Here is a 19,528-nt window from a genome sequence, read left to right on the forward strand (position 1 = left end):
AATAAAATATCCTAATAACAAATAAAGTGGCAATGAGTAATCTTGTAGATAAATACTTTTGCATTGTTGGAGGTATATCTTCTGAATTCCTCGAAGTGGGACTGCGGGCTCAAAGAGTAAACAGATGCATAGTTTTGTTGAATACTAGCACATTTGCTTCTAGAAGAGTCAGACCATTTTTCATTCTCACTAGTGGCTTGTGACTGCCTATTTCCATAGTCTCACCAACAGAGTATTTCATCAAGCGTTTGAATGTTTTTGCCAATCTAATGGTGAGAAACAATATTTCATTTAGTTTGCATCATGAAGGGAATTGAACAACTTTTTATGTGTATAAGGGGTAATTGAACATTTTTTTGTGTGTTTAAGGCGGGGGTGTGTGTGTGTGTGGTCTATCTTTGTGTGTAATGAGCTATTTAGTCACAGCTTTGCTGATTTTCCTATAGAATTTTGTTCTTTTTTTCCTTTAATTTTGAGTTTTACTTGTATACTAGGGACATTAGCCTTTTATCTGTGATACACTTTACAATTATTTTCTCCTGGTTTCTCATTTGTCTTCACTGTGCTGTGCAATGGATTTTTATCTTTAAGTGATCAGATTTATAAATCTTTTATTACATATGGATTGTGAGACATAGTGAGTCATAATGCCTCTGTCTACACCCAGGTTTTGGAGGAATTCATCCATGTTTTCCTTCACTATGTGTTTAGGTTCATATTCATTAGATATCTGATCCATTTTAACATTTTTTCTTTTTTATGCGTGAAGAATGGGTCTAGTTTATCTTTTTCCATTAGTCCCACCACCATTTTTTTGAAAGTTTATTTCTGCCCCAGTAATTTGAATGTGTGTGCTCAGTCACTCAGTTGTATCTGACTCTTTGCAACCCTTTGGACTGTATCCCACCCGGCTCCTCTGTCTATGGAAATTTTCAGGCAGGAATACCGGAATCGGTTGCCATTTCTTCCTCCAGGGGAATTTGAATACTACCATTACCAAAAACATTTTATTTATTCGACCGCCTCGGGTGTTAACTGCATCATGCAGGAGCTTTTGTCGCGGTGTGCGGGCTCTTTGGTTGTGGCGCTTGGGCTTAGTGGCCCCTCGGCATGTGGGATCTTAGTTCCTGGACCAGGGATCAAACCTGTGTTCCCTGCATTGCAAGGCAGATTCTTCACCACTGGACCACCAGGGAAATCCCTGATTACTACCTTTATTATCCGCTAGATTTCTGTGTGCAGTTAGGGATATTTCGGGACTTTGTATTTCTTGAAGTACCTATGGTTCCATCTGAGTTTTCATTAAACATTTATGTCTCAGAGGCTGTCATGTTCCAGAGTTTATAGCACAGAGGAATATTTAGGCCTCCTACCCCTTTTGAGATGGAGGGACATGTCCTTATTATCTTCCAACTTATGCTTTCTGAATTTTTCAAAATTTCTTGACACCAACCAAAAATAGTTTGTCTTTAAGAAAAATTTAAAGGTATTGTCAGTTTTCAAACAGCAAACTTTAGCATGAATTTTTAATACCCACCCCCCATACTTCCATTGGTACTCTCCCTTTTCTTCATGTCCCCTCAATAAAAGATGTTTCTGAAAGCTGCAGATAATACAGGTGAAAAGAAGACAGTGGCAGGCCAGCCAGCCATTCTTAAGAGGCCATTTGCTCTGGGCTCTGTTCTGCTTCTTATGGCTTTAAAGTACCACCACCTTCTTCTTGTCTCACAGCTTAGCAAGTGTAAGGTTCAGGGAAGAGGGACGTGCAGGAGTAACATTTCTGAACTTGAATAATTGAGTAGCCTGAGTGCTTTATAGGTAACATTTTTAAAGCAGCGGTGCCCCACCTTTTTTGGCACCAGGGACCAGGTTCATGGAAGACAATTTTTCCACTGACTGGGGTGGGTGGTGGTTTCAGGATGATTCTCAAAAGGAGCTTGCAACCTAGATCCCTCACATGCACAGTTCACAATGGGGTTCACTGTCCTATGAGAATCTACTGCCCCCATTGATCCAACACGATGCGGAGCTTGGTCGGTAATATGAGCGATGGAAAGCGGCTGTGAATACAGATGAAACTTGACTTGCTGGCCCACCGCACACCTCCTGCCATGCGGAGGTTCATCACCCAGTACAGGTCCATGGTCTAGGGTAGGGGACCCCTGTTTTAAAGCAATCACTTCCTAGGGAAGGCTGACCCAGGGGCATGCTCACATTCTCTCTCTCGCTATCCACCCTTCTCTCTGGGCTGAAATGGCCTCCCTTAGGGGGAATGACTGGATTCTTTATGCTTTTCATAACGTGGGGCTATAATTTTTTTAAAAAACCTGTAAGACTCATTTAGAGGAGACAGGACTCACATTGGCCATGTGGTCTCTGTTTTTATCAAGTTCTATTTCAGGGAACATACTTTCTTAAGGAAAATCAGGACATGTAATCTGATCTAATTCAACATGTCAAATCCTATAAAGCTTTAAAAATGAAGCCAGGTTTAATGATAATCTTGAAAAGTCACTTTTTTGGAATAGAAGAAAATTCTATGAAGGTGGGGTATGGTTGTGTCTTTGCGACTCTATGGACTGTAGCCTACCAGGCTCCTCTGTCCATGCGATTTCCCAGGAAAGAATACTGGAGTGGATGGCCATTTCCTACGCCAGGGATCTTCTCAACCCAGGGATCAAATCTGTGTCTCCTGCATTGGCAGGCAGACTCTTGACTGCTGAGCCACCCAGGAAGCCCCGAGGTATGCCCCTTAAATATATTCAAATACACAAGTAGTGTGACAGCAGACAGACTCAAGAATTCTCCTGTTCTCCTGTATATCTGTTAGGCAGGCATGTAAGTAACAATGCTGTTTTGTGATTTAATGTAATCCATACCACTGCTTTGTTATGATTGCTCTGCTAGTCTGTTGTACTCTTTTGTTGCTGCTGCTGCTAAGTCGCTTCAGTCATGTCCAACTCTGTGTGATCCCATAGATGGCAGCCCACCAGGCTCCGCCGTCCCTGGGATTCTCCAGGCAAGAACACTGGAGTGGGTTGCCATTTCTTTTTGCAATGTGTGAAAGTGAAGTCACTCAGTCATGTCCGACTCTTCACGACCCCATGGACTGCAGCCTACCAGGCTCCTCCACCCATGGGATTTTCCAGGCAAGAGTACTGGAGTGGGGTGCCATTGCCTTCTCCGACTCTTCTGTTAAGATTGTTGTTTAGTTGTTCAGTCATGTCTGACTCTTTTCTACCCCATGGACTACAGGGCACCAGCCCTCCTGTCCTTCACTATCTCCTGGAGTTTGCTCAGACTCATGTCCATTGAGTCAGTGATGCAATCCAACCATTTCATCCTCTATCGCCCTCTTCTCCTCCTGCCCTCAGTCTTTCCCCGCATCAGGGACTTTCCCAATAAGTCGGCTGTTCATAACTCTATCAAAATAAAGACCAGGGATTTTCGTCAAAACTTTTTTCTTTTAAACACTCTTAGATTCGTGTCTATCTGTGCACAAGTCTGGTACAGAAGATTCCTCTGAATAGGCTTGCTGTAGGTGTACGTTTAGACTTCAGTTCACAGTGAGGTCTTTAACCTGCACCTCCAGGCAGCAGCTGCCTGTATTGTTTGATTGCTAGTTAAGTGTTAATGGAATTAAGAGTGTTAAAATATTTTTATAGGCTTAGTCTTCCAGTTACTCTCAGCACCCTTCATGTTTTTCCTCTATTTGCATTTCAGTCTCACAGCCACCAGCACAGTAGGAAAGAGAAACCTGAGTCCCAGTCGAGCAGAAGCTGGCCTGGAGGCCCGAGCATCGGGGGAGATTTCTGACACTGAGCTTGAGCAGACAGATCCCTGTGCAGAACCCCTCTCAGAGGGAAGGAAAAAGTCCAAGAAACTAAAAAGGATGAAGAAGGACCTTTCTCCAACAGGTTTGTATCGAGTCTCACCAAGGGCCTGGAGCTGAGTCCTCTACAGTGCTCTAGAAACTCTCACTGGGGGGAAGAAATTACATCAGGGCTTTAGTTGATGGCCAAACCCATGTAGCCCAAAACGGGACCAGATGTTTTTTGGATCATTTTCATTTTAATTTGAGGAATCCCTTAACAGCCCTGGCTCTGGATAGCGTGAGGCTTGGCAGGGGCCTCCTTGTTAAAGATGATCAGCCCATTTTGGTAACCTTCTCTCTCTCCTCCATTGTTTAGAGGTTTTGTGATGTGTGTAAAGTCACCTGAGTATTTTAAATGTGTATGTGAGTTTGCACAGAGCTCTACTCCTACACGTGTTATTTTTAGTAGAATTTTCACTGTTCCTAGCCCAACCCCAGGCAACCTGAGTTTCTCTCGTAAGCAGAGTTACGTAAGAAGCAAAGGAAATGGGAAATGAACACATGTTGTGAACCCACTGTGTGCTAGACAGTGCAGGAGGAGCCTTCTCTCTCCTGGTTGAATTTCATTCTCACAACAGCTCTGACCTAGGAATTCACCCTTGTTTTAGTGATGGCAGATGTCTGAGCTCAGAGTGGCAAAGAAATGCGCATGTAGCTAGTAAGAAGCAGAGCAAGGACTTCCCTGCTGCTCCAGTGGTTAAGAGTCTGCCTGCCAATGCAGGGGACATGGGTTTGATCTCTGGTGTGGGAAGATCCCACATGCCGCAAGGGGCAACTGTCCCCCAGAGAAGAGACACCACCACAATGAGAAGCCCATACACTGCAGTTGGAGAGTAGTCTCCCCCAACCCCGCTGCAGCTAGAGAAAGCCCACACACAGCAGTGAAGACCCAGTGCAGCCAAAAAATTAATTAAAAAAAATTTTTTTTAATTAAGTAAGTATAAATAATTTTTTTTAAAGGAGCAAAAAAAAAAAAAACAAACCCAAAAGCAGAAAGAAGCAGAAAGAGAAGGTGAGCTGAGTCCCACATCCCCTCCGTCCCACACACATGCTTTGGAGGCCCCAGGAGCTCACCCAGCCCTTGGTGCTCAGACCTTCTGCAGGCCCGAGTGCGAGGCAAGGAAGGGGCTTGCGGGGCAGCCAGAGCCTGAGAAAGGCCCTGCCTAGGAGATCCGACCAGAACCTGCTCAGCAGGCTGTCACAGCAACAGAAAGGACAGCTGCTGCTGACTAAGTGCTTGTGGAGGGCCCGGCACTGCCCCTCAGACTTGACTGAAACACTTCACTTCAAATCTCTGAGGTAGGCATCATGGTCCATTTTACAATGAAGAAAACGAAAGCCTGAGAGAAGGCAGTGTCTTCAGCAAGTGGTGTTGGCCAAGCTGGAAAGCCGCATGTAAATCAGTGACATTAGAAAACTCCCTCACACCGTACACAACAGTGAACCCAAAATGGCTTAAGACTTCAGTATAAAACATGGCATCATAAAACTCCTAGAAGAGAACATGGGCAAAACATTATCTTAAGTCTTGGCAATGTTTTCTTAGGTCAGTCTCCCAAGGCAATAGAAACAAAAGCAAAATAAACCAATGGGGCCTACTCAAACTTATACAACCTTTTTACCATCTGAGACACTAGGGAGGCCCTTACACAGCAAAGGAAACTATAAACAAATTGAAAAGACAAAATCTATGGAATGGGAGAAAATGTTGCAAACGATGCAACTGACAGAGGCTTAGTTTCCAAAATATACAAGCAGCCCATGCAAGTCAACAACAGAAAAGCAAACTACCCAATCAACAAATAGGCAAAAGACCTAAGTAGACATTTCTCCAAAGAAGGCTTACAGATGAAAAGATGCTGCTGCTGCTGCTAAGTCGCTTCAGTCGCGTCCGACTCTGTGCGGCCCTGTAGACGGCAGCCCACCAGGCCCCGCCATCCCTGGGATTCTCCAGGCAAGAACAGTGGAGTGGGTTGCCATTTCCTTCTCCAATGCATGAAAGTGAAAAGTGAAAGTGAAGTTGCTCAGTCGTGTCCAACTCTTTGCGACCCCATGGACTGCAGCCTACCAGTCTTCTCTGTCCATGGGATTTTCCAGGTAAGAGTACTGGAATGGGTTGCCATTGCCTTCTCCAATTGTTAGAGAAATGCAAATCAAAATTACAATGAGGTACCACCTCACACTGGTCAGAATGGCTATCGTCAAAAAGTCTACAAATAATAAATGCTGTAGCCGCTGCTGCTGCTGCTAAATCACTTCAGTCGTGTCCGACTTTGTGCAATCCCATAGACGGCAGCCCACCAGGCTCCCCCATCCCTGGGATTCTCCAGGCAAGAATACTGGAGTGGGTTGCCATTTCCTCCTCCAATGCTTGAAAGTGAAAAGTGAAAGTGAAGTCACTCAGTCATGTCTGACTTGTAGCAACCCCATGGACTGCAGCCTACCAGGCTCCTCTGTCCATGGGATTTTCCAGGCAAGAGTACTGGAGTGGGGTGCCATTACCTTCTCCAAAATGCTGTAGAGGGTGTAGAAAAAAGTTGGTAGGAACGAAAGTTGGTACAGCCACTATGGAGAACAGCATGGAGGTTCCTTTAAAAGCTAAAAATATACTTGCTGTATGATCCAGCAATCTCACTCCTGGACATATATCTGGAGAAAATTAATTCTAAAAGATACATGCACCTCAGTGTTCATAACCACACTGTGTACAGTAACCAAGGCGTGGAAGCAGCCTAAATGTCCATTGACAGATGAATGGATAAAGATGTGGTACATATATACATGGGATATTACTCAATCATAAAAAAGAATGAAATAATGCCATTTGCAGCAACATGGATGCACCGAGAGATTATCATACTAAGCCAAATGTCAGAAAGAGAAAGACAAATACAATATGATATCCCTTCTATGTGGAATCTAAAATACGATACAAATGAACTTATTTACAAAACAAAAACAGACTCACAGACATAGAAAACAAATTTATGGCTATCAAAGGGGAAAGGGGGCAGGGGAGGGATAGACTAGGAGTCTGAGAGTAGCAGATACAAACTGCTATATATAAAACAGATGAAGAAGTTCCTGGTGTATGGAATGGGGGACCGTGTTCAATATCCTGTAACAAACCATAATGGAAAAGAGTATGAAAAACATCTATATGTATGTATATAATTGAATCCCTTTGCTCTAGACCAGAAACTAACACAGCATTGTAAATCAACTATACTGCAATTAAAAAGTTTTTGAAGAAAGGAGGGAAGGGGGAAGGAAAAGAGGAGAGGAGGAAACCGAGGCCTGAAGGTTGTGTGACTGGCCCAGGGTCATGGAGCGCGTAAATCAGGCCTGCAGGAAAGTGGGTATTTTTAAGCGCAGTTACATATTGTCTCCTTAGGATGAGGGGATGCCTGAGAGGGAAGTTACTCCTCCTGTATCTGACTTCGTGACAGTCACCCCGGTTAGTTGGAACCAACAGTCAGGTCAAAGGGTAGGAGTGGAGCCCTGGAGCTTGATTCATACCCAGGCCAAGAATCCATTGTGTTGCAGTTAATTCCTCTTTTTACACGTGGCTTGATCTGCCTGCTGGGCGTTTTCTGAATCTCATTGATATTAATGAAATCAAAGACAGCAGAAATGTCACAGATGCCTTTTTATGCATTGTGCTGAAGCTGCACTTTAACTGAAAACGTAAGTTCTTATTTGAAGTCTGGGCTGTGTGTTTTCACTGTGAGGCTGTGAGTCTCCACTCGTTAGAAAAGTTTTTAATCTGTAACATTGTCTTCACCTCTGATGCCCGTGGCCCCTGCCCTTGTGCCTGCTCCACAGATGTTAGATACTAAATGTTAGCCTGGCTGTCAGAGCTCACCCAGAGCATGACCAGGATCCGGGGGCTTTTCCCTTCTTGGATAGCTTTCCTTCACTTCTCAATCTCCTGAATTTTTTTAAATTATCTGTTACTTCTCAGGGACAGGATTTTAGGTTTTTTCCCTTCTGTCTCAGCACAGTCTCAAAGATATTAAAATACCTAATAATAGATTGCATTAATAGATTAGCTCTTTTTATAACTTTCATCATTTTAAGTGAAAACTTTCTGTGAGTTATTTGGGGTGAATTTATAACACCATCATTTAAATAGTCTCTTTTTCCCTCCCATTGACAGTAAAGCTGTCACTGCCACAAGATTTGAGCATTAAAAAAAAAAAAAAAGATTTTTTTTTTTAGTTCTTTGTCTGTCCTGCTAAAGAAGAAAGAGAAACATCTTGACCACTTTTAATTGATCAGGTAACTTAAGAGCAATGAGTTTTCTCCTGGAACACCATTCACTGGGTTAGATCTTCCAGCAGCTCAGGCCTGGAAGTGCCCTGGATCCTCTTTAGCTGGTTTGTTTTCCGCACATAGTCCTAAAGTATCCGCAGGATGTAGGTCAAGATACCAGGTCCTGGGCCTGGCAGGTCAACCAATTTTGATTGCTCAGTTACTTTAAGGAGATCTTAAAGTGAGCAAGAGAAAAACTGATGTTTTCTAACTGTGGTGCTAGGAAGATTCTTGAGAGTCCCTTACACAGCTAGGAAATCAAATCAGTCAAGCCTAAAGAAAATCAACCCTGAATATTCATTGGCAGGACTGATGCTGAAGCTGAAGTTTCAGTACTTTGTCCACCTGATGTGAAGAGCTGACTCACTGGTGAAGACACTGATGCTGGGAAAGATTGAAGGCAGGAGGAGAAGGAGATAACAGAGGATGAGATGGTTGGATGGTATCATTGACTCAATGGACATGAGTTTGAGCAAACTCCAGGAGATAGTGCAGGACAGGGAAGCATGGCGTGCTGCATCCATGGGGTCACAAAGAGTGGAACGTGCCTGAGCAACTGACCAACAACAGAGTTCAGACTGAAAGGTCTGTGTTAAACTCCCAAAGCTTCAGAGTGTCCCAGGAGCCCAGAGCTGGAACTGGCTTAGAGTGTTTGGTACAGTGTGGCTTCATTTTTCCTGCAGAGAAGGGTTCTAAGGCATCAAGCTCAGCAGTCCTACTGGGGACAGTATCTTTTTTTTTTTTTTCTTATAACTATAAAGTGTTTCATCACTACATTTAATGATAAATTCCAGAGAACACACTATTATCACTAGTTTTATTTTATAACAAGATCAGATGTTGTGGTAGTATATTTATCTGAGTAATTGTTATTTTAAATACATCCCTCACTATAGATTAACCTTCTATGCAGGGCTTTTGTCCTTAAACTAATTAGATACTCAATAAATATGTCTTCAATAGGTAGAATACATGAAACCATACAATGTGATAACAGTATTTGCATGAATTCCTTTTATAAGGCCAGTGATGAGATTCTCAGCCAGGAATTACTCTGTCAGTTCTTTCACATGCATGCATACTCAGCCACTTCAGTCGTGTCCGACTCTTCATGACCCCATGGACTGTAGCCCACCAGGCTCCTCTGTTCATGGGATTCTCCAGGTGAGAGAATACTGGAGTGGGTTGCCATGCCCTCCTCCAGGGCATCTTCCCAACCCAGGGATCGAACCTGCATCTCTCATGTTGCAGGTGGATTCTTTTACCCACTGAGCCACCTGGAGAGCCATTGATGCTTTTATCTTGGTCCTAGTCCCCATCTTGTGCTCCTACTATCTAATTGTCCGCTTCTATGTGGACACTCAAATCCATGATGGCCAAGGCTTTTCTGATATAAATATGTATAGGATACTCGAAATCTTTTTGTACTGAAGTCCCCAAATTCAGCACCTTGACAAGTGCTCCCATGACTCACTGGGGTGCATTGGGTGCCCAGAGCACTGCCAGTGAAGGCATGGGAAACGTAGAAGACAGGCTTCCACCAGTAGGAAGTGTTCTGTTTTCCAAGGGGAAGGCAGCAAAAAGTAGGACCATAGGATATCACTTGGGTTTCCCTGGTGACTCAGATGGTAAAGAATCCACCTGCAATGTGGGAGACCTGGGTTCGATCCTTCGGTTGGGAAGATCCCCTGGAGAAGGGAATGGCAACCCACTCCAGTATTCTTGCCTGGAGAATTCCATGGACAGAGGGGCCTGGTAGGCTATAGTCCATGCGGTCTCAGAGAGTCAGACACTACTAACTTTCACTGTTTTTCACAGGATATCATGTACCATAGCAATTTCTGTCCAACTGATGCTCAAGAAATCCCCCCCAAAACAGTGTCATTTTTCTTAGTTATACATCTTAATATCAAAGATACACTGAGACTTAAGTGCTGGATGCCTTCCCACAGAACAAAAGGACTTAAGTTGCAGAAAAATGACGATTTAATATATATACCAGACATTGTGCTAGGAATGTTCTTTATAATCTAGTCATTATAAAAACTGAGTAAAGTGTAGAGTCATTATCTCTGATTTATAGAGAGGAAAAAGACTCAAAGAATCACACATATGCAAAGTCAAATACAGCTGCTGTTGAGGGTGGCGGGGAGGGCTGTCTGAGCCAGAGCAAAGGCACCAAACCTCCCTGCAGTATGTAGTGTCTCCGAACTTCAGAGGACGCGAAGGGTTCTTCCCACAGGTGAATGTTTCTGGCAGCTGTTCTAGATCAGAAGCAACTACCCACCCAGACTTTCTTGTGATGAAGTCATGTGATAAAAATCCAAGATACTCTTCCCTTTTGGAGATTTTTATCTGCATGTCATGTGATTTAGTAAATGTTTTTCTCCTGAATGTAGTTGTTTCTATCCTGTTTTCAGGAAGCAAATGTATACTATCAATCCTCCCCCTTTTATACTCATTGGAGCTAATGGAGATTGATAATGCTGTCTGCTCTCCTCTGGGGCAGTCAAGGCGTACTCTCCATTGGTGCATAAAGGAAACAGCTCCATGTGCTGTATATGCTGGAGTCAGCTGTCTCTAAGAAGTGTTTCCCAGACAGTGTTTGATGGGTGAGTGTCCACAGCGCCCTTGCTCTTGCTAAGGAAGTGAATTCATATTCCAGTGGCCTGATGCTGGTCAGACTAGCCAGTCTCAAAATACAGATGGACTGTCCAATAGCCGAGGTTCCACCTCTAACGCTCTTAGTGTTCACAGAGCAGGGCCGAGAGCTGTGGCTGTTCCTGGTGACTTCTCATGTAGCAGTGATGTCGTTCCAAGTCTCTTTTCCCCCTTACGTTTAAAACACAACACAGGAGAGCTTTCCATGTTTGCCAAGAACCGAGAGTTTTATTGGAGTCTTGACTAATCTGCTGATTTTTTTCCAGCTTCAGCCCTTAGGGTTCAGTGTAAAAATGGAGACTCTACTTGGAACAGCAGTCTCCTCTTGCTGTTAGAGGTCTCCTGAACTCAGAAACGTGCTCTGCAGTTGGTGCTGTCGATCACCTGAGTGGCCAGCCTAGGGAAGCCCAGGAGCTTTCTAACTACTCAGTTCAGATATGGATTTCAGCTTGTGCTCCGTGAGTGCCCTTCCTCTTCCTCCAGGCAGCCCTTGGGGACTCCCCACACGCCATCCAGGGGAGCCCTTCTCTGGGAGATCTTCCTGACCCACAGACCGAACCTGGGTCTCCTGCATTGCAGGTGGATTCTTGACTGTCTGAGCCACCAGGGAAGCCCTCAACTCTTAAGTAGGTGAAAGGCAAATCAGCAGAAACAATCACCTTTTGTTTCCACTTTTTACTTTCTTTCGTTGTTTTGTTAATAAAAATAATGGGCTCACTATGAAAATCAGTTAAATGAAGGAAAATAGAAGAATATACAATCCCGCAGTTACTTGGTACTCTGTAAACAAGTATTTCTCTCTCAGTTCAGTTCAGTCGCTCAGTCGTGTCCGACTCTTTGAGACCCCATGAATCGCAGCACGCCAGGCCTCCCTGTCCATCACCAATTCCCGGAGTTCACTCAGACTCACGTCCATCGAGTCAGTGATGCCATCCAGCCATCTCATCCTATGTCATCCCCTTCTCCTCCCGCCCCCAATCCCTCCCAGCATCAGAGTCTTTTCCAATGAGTCAACTCTTCGAAGGAGGTGGCCAAAGTACTGGAGTTTCAGCTTTAGCATCATTCCTTCCAAAGAAATCCCAGGGCTGATCTCCTTCAGAATGGACTGGTTGGATCTCCTTGCAGTCCAAGGGACTCTCAAGAGTCTTCTCCAACACCACAGTTCAAAAGCATCAATTCTTCGGTGCTCAGCCTTCTTCACAGTCCAACTCTCACATCCATACATGACCACAGGAAAAACCATAGCCTCGACTAGACAAACCTTTGTTGGCAAAGTAATGTCTCTGCTTTTGAATATACTATCTAGTTTGGTCATAACTTTCCTTCCAAGGAGTAAGCATCTTTTAATTTCATGGCTGCAGTCATCCTACCTATCGTTTTTATGCATAGTTGGATCATACTCTGTATGCCATTTAGTATCTTGTTTTCCCCCATCTAAAAACTCTTGGTCAAATAATTTAAATTATCAGCATATTTTATATTAAAATTTGGGGTTTTTCTTTTAAACAATATTCCTCGTACCTTTTGCAGGGTCAGCTTTATTAAGATTCAGTTTACATACAGTGAAAGTCATTACTTTGAGGTGTACAGGCTGACGAGTTTTGACAAATGTGTACAGTCATATAAGCATCACTGTGCTCAAGAAATAAAGCAGCTATTCCAGAAGATTCCCTCGTGCCCCTTTGCTGTCAGCCCCTCCCTGTCCCTAGGTCCTGGCAGCCACCGATCTGCTTCCCATCACTGTAATTTTGCCTTTTCCGAGGGTCATTTAAATGGAATCATTCGATAAGTAACCCCTTGGGTCTTGCCCTTAGCGTAGGGCCTTTGACGTTTGTCTGTGGTGGTGCCCGCGTCATTGGTTCATTCCTCTCTCCTGTGGACTAACAATCCACCTTTCAGACCTATCACTATTTGTTTATCCATTTTGCCTTTTGGCATTTAGGTCGTTAGCAGCTGAGAGTCTAGCAGATGTAAACATTCTGTGTAAGTTTTTATGTGAACTAAGTGTTCATTTCTTTGGAATAAATACCTACGGGTGGACTTACTGTGTCATATGGTAAGTGTATGTTTAATTTTATAAGAACCTGGCCCACTGTTCTCCAGGGTGGCCGCAGCGCTCCGCATCCGCACCAGGGCTCAGCGGCTCTCTGCAGTCAGCAGTGCTGGTGGTGTGCTTAGTAGCCATTCCAGTGACGTGGACTGGTATCTCTTTATGGCTTTGGTTTGAATTTCCCTAATGACTGACAATGTTAAATATCTTTTTATGTGATTTTTTTGTCCATTGAAATATCTTCTTTGGTGAAATGAGTGTTTAAATCTTTTGCCTGTTTTTTCACTGGGCTGTTTGTTTTTCCCTATTGAATTTTGAGAGTTCTTACGGATTCAGGATACAAGTCCTGTTGAGCGTTTTACAAATTCTTCTGGACGGTGCTTTTCATTCTCTTAGCAGTGCCTTTCAGTAGTAGATGTTTTACATTTTAATGGAATCCAGTTTATCATTTTTTTCCCTTGAATTATGCCTTTGGTGTCATATGTAAGAAAGCTTTGCTTTATTCAAGATTGCAGAGTTCTCCTATGTTTTCTTCTAGAAGTTTTCCAGTTTCAGGTTTTACATTTAGATATACCATCCATTTTGTATATGATGCAAGGTACAGTCCATCATAGCAGGAGACAGATGTCCTGAAGTTTCTGTTGAAAAAGAAAAGTTGTTCCTGAGTAATTCTTTGCATTCTAGTTACCACACAGGGCTGTGAAAAGCCAGTTCCCTGGAAAACTGACCACAGTTTCTTATCCATTAGCTTTGAAATGGATCCTTCAACGGTCTACAGCTCTCCCTTTCTGGAAGGTGCTTAGAACGAGCACCAGCACTCTGGTCTAGGTCTCCTTTAGTTGGTTCACAAAATTCTGGTTGCTCTGTGCACACCATCCTTTCTCAGCAGCTGCACATTGTAAGCGGCTCTCTTTGACCGCAGGCCGTTGGCTTCCCCGGGCAGTAACCACATGCAATGTTGGGCCGCCTTCTCCACAAGGGGAAGGGGCTAACGAGCATTCAGAACTGGCTCTGTGCCAGGAACATAGCTGAATCATGGAAATCCTCTGAGGCTCGAAGTAGCATTGAGTGTACCTTACAGATACGGGTGAGAGTTGCTTGGAATCTTACAGCTACTGGGACAGTCCCACCACACTTGCCTCTCTCCCGTTTCTGCATATTCCGTTGTTTCTCGCTTGCTCTCCACAGAGTCACTCCTGTGTGGTTTCTTTTTGTTTGTTTGTTTTTGGCCGCATCCGGTCTTGATTGTGGCACGCAGGATCTTCCTTGTGGTGCAAGCTCCGTATTCGCAGAGCTCGGGCTTAGTTGGAATCGAACCTGTGTTCCCTGCATTGCAAGGTGGATTCTTAACCACCAGGCCACCAGGGAAGTCGTCCTCCTGTGTGTGGGACGGTGTGCCACCAGACTCACACGCACTCCCATCCAGGTAAGGGCGGGTGCTGTGGTAAGGATGACAGCACAGCTGCTTTTAGCCATTGATCTTTTTCCCTCTCAGTTTTATTTCAGCACCACCCCCCCACCAACATTTGGCCTTGTGGCTTTTACCTTTAGAATATCTGATAGGCTGCTGTATTATTTCTTTGCTATGTGAATTACAAAAACGCCCTTCCTGATGTCAGTTTTCCTCCCTGTCATTAAGTACTGTGTGACTGGGTGGTTGAGAAGGGGGTCAGGCTAGTTTAATCTTATCCTGGGCCGTCTGCAGAATTTAGTTGTTCCCTGGAGGGGACTGTTTGTGTTTTGCTTTGTTTTTCAATAACCTTTATTCCTTTTCCTTCCTTTTTAAGTTTTATGTATTTATTTATTTATTTTTGGCTACACTGGCTCTTCATTGCTGTGCGAGGGCTTTCTTTAGTTGCAGCAAGCGAGGGGCTACGCTCTAGTTGCAGTGCGAGGGCTTCTCGTTACTGTGGCTTCTCGTCCTGCGGAGCACAGGCTCTAGGGCACACGGGCTCAGGAGTTGCAGCTCATGGGCTTAGTTGCCCCACAGCATATGGAATCTTCCTGGACCAGGGATCAAACCCACGTCCCCCACATTGGCAGGCAGATTCTTAACCACTGGCCCCCCAGGGAAGTTCCCACCGTTATTCCTTTTCTAACTGGATCATGGGAATCGGTCATGGGGACCATCTCCTGCTCACCTTCAATTCTCTGGAGCAGTCCCGGGCGGGACACGCGTGTTCTGTGCAGCCATGAGACTCCCGACAGAACTCTTTAGATGACGTCCCCTCCTGCTCTTCTCATCCTGTCTCTCTGGGTTTTATCTCAGTAAAGGAGGAGAGGGGCGGAGTCTCACGCCAGCACAAATCCTCGTGTTACTTCACATGTTTGGACCTAGTTACCTTTACGCCTTCCTGTCACGGGCAGTAACCACCCTCAGTTGAACAAGTGCCCCTCTGTTTTTGAAAGTTACTCTCCGCTTCAGGCATCATCACAGACCTCTCCCCTTTTTCAGTCTTGGACTGTTGGCTGGGGCTGGCTTTGCCTGTTTCCCTGCCAGCCCTACCTTAGGGCTTAAATAATGCATGATATCCCGGGTATGGGAGCACCTAGCCGGCCACATTTTCCATCATGAACATGCCGTTTCCTGACTTAGTTCCCATGTATTTGGCTGTGGACATCGGTGGTCCAAGCAGTGAGCCAGTGGTGCTGCTGCTGTTGCAGAAAGTTTCCGAATGAAGAAGAGCTTGTAACTTTGGGGTGAAACTGTAACAGAAGAGGCTCCTTTAGGCCACGAAGACCGTAGCCAGTGTTGCTGAAATAGGAAAGAGCTACAAGCTGCTTTTGCAGATCTGTTTTGGGATGTCTGAACCCCCACTGGTCAGCTTCCCTCTAGCGACTGTCTAGCCACCAGCCCCTGAGACTTCTTGTCTGGTTAATAGTCACTGCAGCACAGAGAAACTCATCCTCCCAGGCCTTTGGCAGGGATCTCAGTTCTGGGGGAATCTGGACCCCCATCTCAGCCACTTGCTGTAAAATGGGCACATTAGTGCCACTAAACCGGGCTTTTATGAAGATTAAATCAACTAAGTGCCCGGCATGCTGCGTAGCAAAGAATATGGGAGTGTGTGCTCACTGGAGGATGCTTAACTCCTGTGAAGTCAGTACAGACGCCCAGACAGGAGGCACTCCCTGGATCCTGTGGTGATGTTTCTACAGCGTGGCCTTCATATGCCGGGCACTGCTCTCCAGCGACAAGACCATCCCAGCCCTGGCCCTGGTCAGCGCTGTCCGGGCAGCTCCTCTTTCTTTCCCCTGGCCAGGGCAGCCCTCTCCTTATTCACCTTCTTTTGTCCTCTCCCACCAGGAAGCATCTCAGACAGCTCGGCCAAGCTCTTCGAAGTCCCCGACACATGGTAACCAAGACCAGAGTGGAACAACCCCGCTGGTGCTGTTGCCGAGAAGGAAAGAAGCAGCTGGCACGTTTGGAAGCCATACCGCATTTCACTGAATCTACTGTGGTGTGGGAGAAGCCTGAAACCAAGTGTGTCTCCTGAAAAAACCCCAGTTCTTGTTTTCAAGGCTGTGTTCCTTCCTCCTCAGCCTCACCTGCGTGCTGGCTGGCGCTCAGCATGTTACCGACTGTCGTGCATTCATGATTCACCAGGTCATTAAGGTCATTACTTGTTGCTCATGTGAAACCCTCCAGTCACAGATCTGTGTGTGCGAATCCACCCAAAGGGGAAGGCCAACCGTGAGACCCGCGGAAAGAGCCGACGCTCTTGTGTGCTGTGACCGTGAATTTGGGGTTGAACCTCTCGAGAGGTTCACGCTCAGGCCCAGGGGCAGCCCCGGGGTGTGGTACGGCCTCCCATGAAGAATTCGGTTGTGTCTGCCTGCTTCTCATCATTGCTGCCCGAAACCACGAAGCTCCCAAGCTTGTTTTCCTGGTAGCAAGATGTCTACCACCATCAACATGCCTTGACCTTTGGGGCATATTTATTTAGAGGTGTTTTTTTTTTCCCCCTAAGATGTGAGTTTCTCATGGTGGGGTGTACGAATGAAAAGTTAATTTCTGTTTTCCCAGGTAGCGCTGCATTCCGTGTCTTAGCCAGTGTCTTGTCTGTCTGTCTGGTGGTGTCTGGGGGTGAGGTGGCCAGTGTGCGTACGTGTGCATGTGTGTGAAATCATAACAAATCAACACCGTGTACCAGCCTTTCTCTGTCAAACCAGATCACAGCAGCGACAGAATCCCGTGGATCTGCTTCCTACAGATCATTGTTAGATATTTAACATTTTTGTATCATGGAAATTTAAAAAAATGAAAAATGTATTTCCGAAAGATGAAAATTAAAGAGATTTTCTTAGGATTCTTGGTTTTTTCTTTTCTTTTCTTTTGTAAGTGAATGATATACTTAATCTCTGCATAGATGTATTTCTCTTTAAAGATCACCCCAGAAAAAGCTCTGCAAAGTCAGTAAGCCTGGTGCTTTTTTTTCTTCTTTTTTCTCTCTCTCTTAACCTCTAACCCCTTACACCTGCCTTGATGAGTCAGGCGCCTTGGTGCTGGAGGGGAGCCGATGGTCAGCAGTGTCAGAGGGGTGCATCTTCATGGTGGGAAGGTTCTGAGCAGAATTCAAGGTCTCGAGGGAATTCAGATTTGTAAGATGCTTTCCCCAGTTAAGGGCCTCTTGACATTTCCCAGTTCCCCGAGAGTTTGATAGCCCCCAAGTTACAAACCCAGGCTCCCCTGCTCCTCGCCGCTGTCACTGTGCACAGCCCACTGGGAAAGCGTGACGGAAGGCTGAGGCCAGACAAAGGAGCGTCTCCAGGAGGATTTAGAGGTGCTGCTGGACGCCGCTGAGTCATTAAAACCCGCAGGAAGAAACAGATGCACCTGACGCTGCTTTTAACAGCACGGACAACAGGGCAGACCAGTGCAAGGTGGTGGTCGGCGCACTTACGGAACGCAATTCCGCCTGATGGGCGTGCTGGGCGTGGAAACGCCGAGCGGGGGGCGGCCTAATGACCTCCGCACCGTGCAAGGCCTCCGGGGGAGAGACGAGGACTATTCTCAGGCATGAGATTCTTCATTGTCACCTGAAGCCCAGTTCTTCCTGTTCAAATAGTGTCACGGACACACAGCTTACAGTCCAGAGGGGTTTGGGGAGGTGCTCTTTAGAAAGGGCTTCTGCCCTAGAGCCTCATGGGGTATGCCTGCCTCCTGCTGTGTGTTCCTGGGTACATTATTACCCTCTCTGAGCCTCAGTTTCCTGAATCATGAAAACAGGATTATACTATATACCTACTTTACAGGGTGGTGGTGAGGGTTAAATGGAATCGTGTCAAACACCCAGCACTCACACGCGTGCACAGTGAGTTGTAGTGATACTTGAAGACGCTTTTGATCTGAAACCCTGGTTGGAGTTGACACAGGCATGATAGGGGCAGGGGGAGGGGTTGAATTAGCGTTAAATACCCAGCTAAGCCCTGGTACGTGCCCAGACCCCTATTTTCCCAACTGTATCAAATGCTGTACAGCAGGTGAACTGGGTTGGCCCTCCTGCCTATTTACACGCACACACAGGCTTTCTCCATGTCTTTTCTGGGTTTGAAACCCTGGGATGCTGCTTTGGCTTTTCCATACTGAGACTCGAGCATGTTAGGATAATGAGGCTGTGGTTCTGGGGTTTCTTTTTTTTTTTTTTCCCCATGCTGTGTGACTTGCAGGATCTTAGTTCCCTGACCAGGGGTGGAACCGATGCCCCCTGCAGTGGAAGCACGAAATCTTAAGCACTGGACCACCAGGGAAGCCCCTGGGGTTTCTTTTCTCTTTTCCTGGTTGTGCTGGGCCTTTGTTATGTGCGAGTTTTCTCTAGTTGTGGTGAGTGGAGGCTGCTTATTGTGGAGCAGAGGCTTGAGGTGCCAAGGCTCCATGGGTTTAGTTGCCCAGCTGGCATGTGGAATATTCTCAGACCAGGGATCGAACCTGGGTCCCCTGAATTGGCAGCTGGACTCTTAACCACTGAACCACCGAGTCCTGTGTTTCTTAAGTACTGTAACCAAACCTGGAGGCAGGTGTGGAAGTGGGGACCTCAGAGTTTCCCTTCGAGTCCTTCTGTAGTTCTCTGATTTTAGAGCTGGGTGGAGACTGAGTGCTGCGGCTCTATTTTCTTATAGTTTTCTATTCGTCCAGTTCCCCCCACCAACATTGTATTATGAAAATTTTCAAGCATACAAAGAAGTAGAAAGATTGGTTCAGCAAAAATCAGTTTCCTCCCCACCTAGATTATACAGCTGCCATTTTGCTGTATTTACTTTATTACATAACCATTCAGCCGTGCCTCCCTCCATCAATCCATCTTAGTTTCAAAAGTATTTCTAAGTAAGTTGCAGAGCGCTCCCCATCCCAAATCCTTGAGCATGCTTGTCATGAGCCAGGGTTTATGTGTTTATAGCCAGCGGGGATACAATTTTTAGTAACATGATCAAATCTTAAGTGTGCATACCTTCTGATAGATTGTAACAAATGCAACACAATCTATCAAGGCACAGAACATCCCATCATCCCCAGAATATTCCCTTTTGCCTCTTTGCAGTCCACCACCACCCCACTCCCATCCCCAGAGGTTACCACTGGTCTGAACTTTTTCATCACAGATTAGTCTAACCTTTTCTAGAACTTCATG

The 19,528-nt window shown here is 45.5% G+C and overlaps 1 protein-coding gene across 12 annotated transcripts in view; it reads left to right on the forward strand.

Moving 5' to 3' along the window:
• Nucleotides 1-17,209, forward strand: part of PARN (poly(A)-specific ribonuclease) — a 179,435-nt gene extending 162,226 nt beyond the window's left edge. For 8 of the 12 annotated variants that reach the window (XR_015154690.1, XM_086375670.1, XM_086375680.1 and 5 more), the window contains 2 exons: nt 3,724-3,917; nt 16,207-17,209. Coding sequence is in view for 10 of the 12 variants with exons in the window: in XM_086375670.1 (XP_086231796.1) it covers nt 3,724-3,917; nt 16,207-16,259 (247 nt within the window). In the remaining 2 variants the exon portion in view is untranslated. Of the gene's footprint in view, nt 1-2,619; nt 2,744-3,723; nt 3,918-8,095; nt 8,157-16,206 lie in introns of those variants that run through there. The other 4 variants (XM_086375673.1, XM_086375667.1, XM_086375677.1 and 1 more) reach the window with 2 other exon arrangements.
• Nucleotides 17,210-19,528: the final 2,319 nt, after the last annotated feature.

The sequence above is a fragment of the Bos grunniens genome, chromosome 25, assembly GCF_055505025.1.
Source record: "Bos grunniens cultivar Pamir isolate PY7600 chromosome 25, Bosgru_T2T1.0, whole genome shotgun sequence".
NCBI classification, from domain to species: domain Eukaryota; kingdom Metazoa; phylum Chordata; class Mammalia; order Artiodactyla; family Bovidae; genus Bos; species Bos grunniens.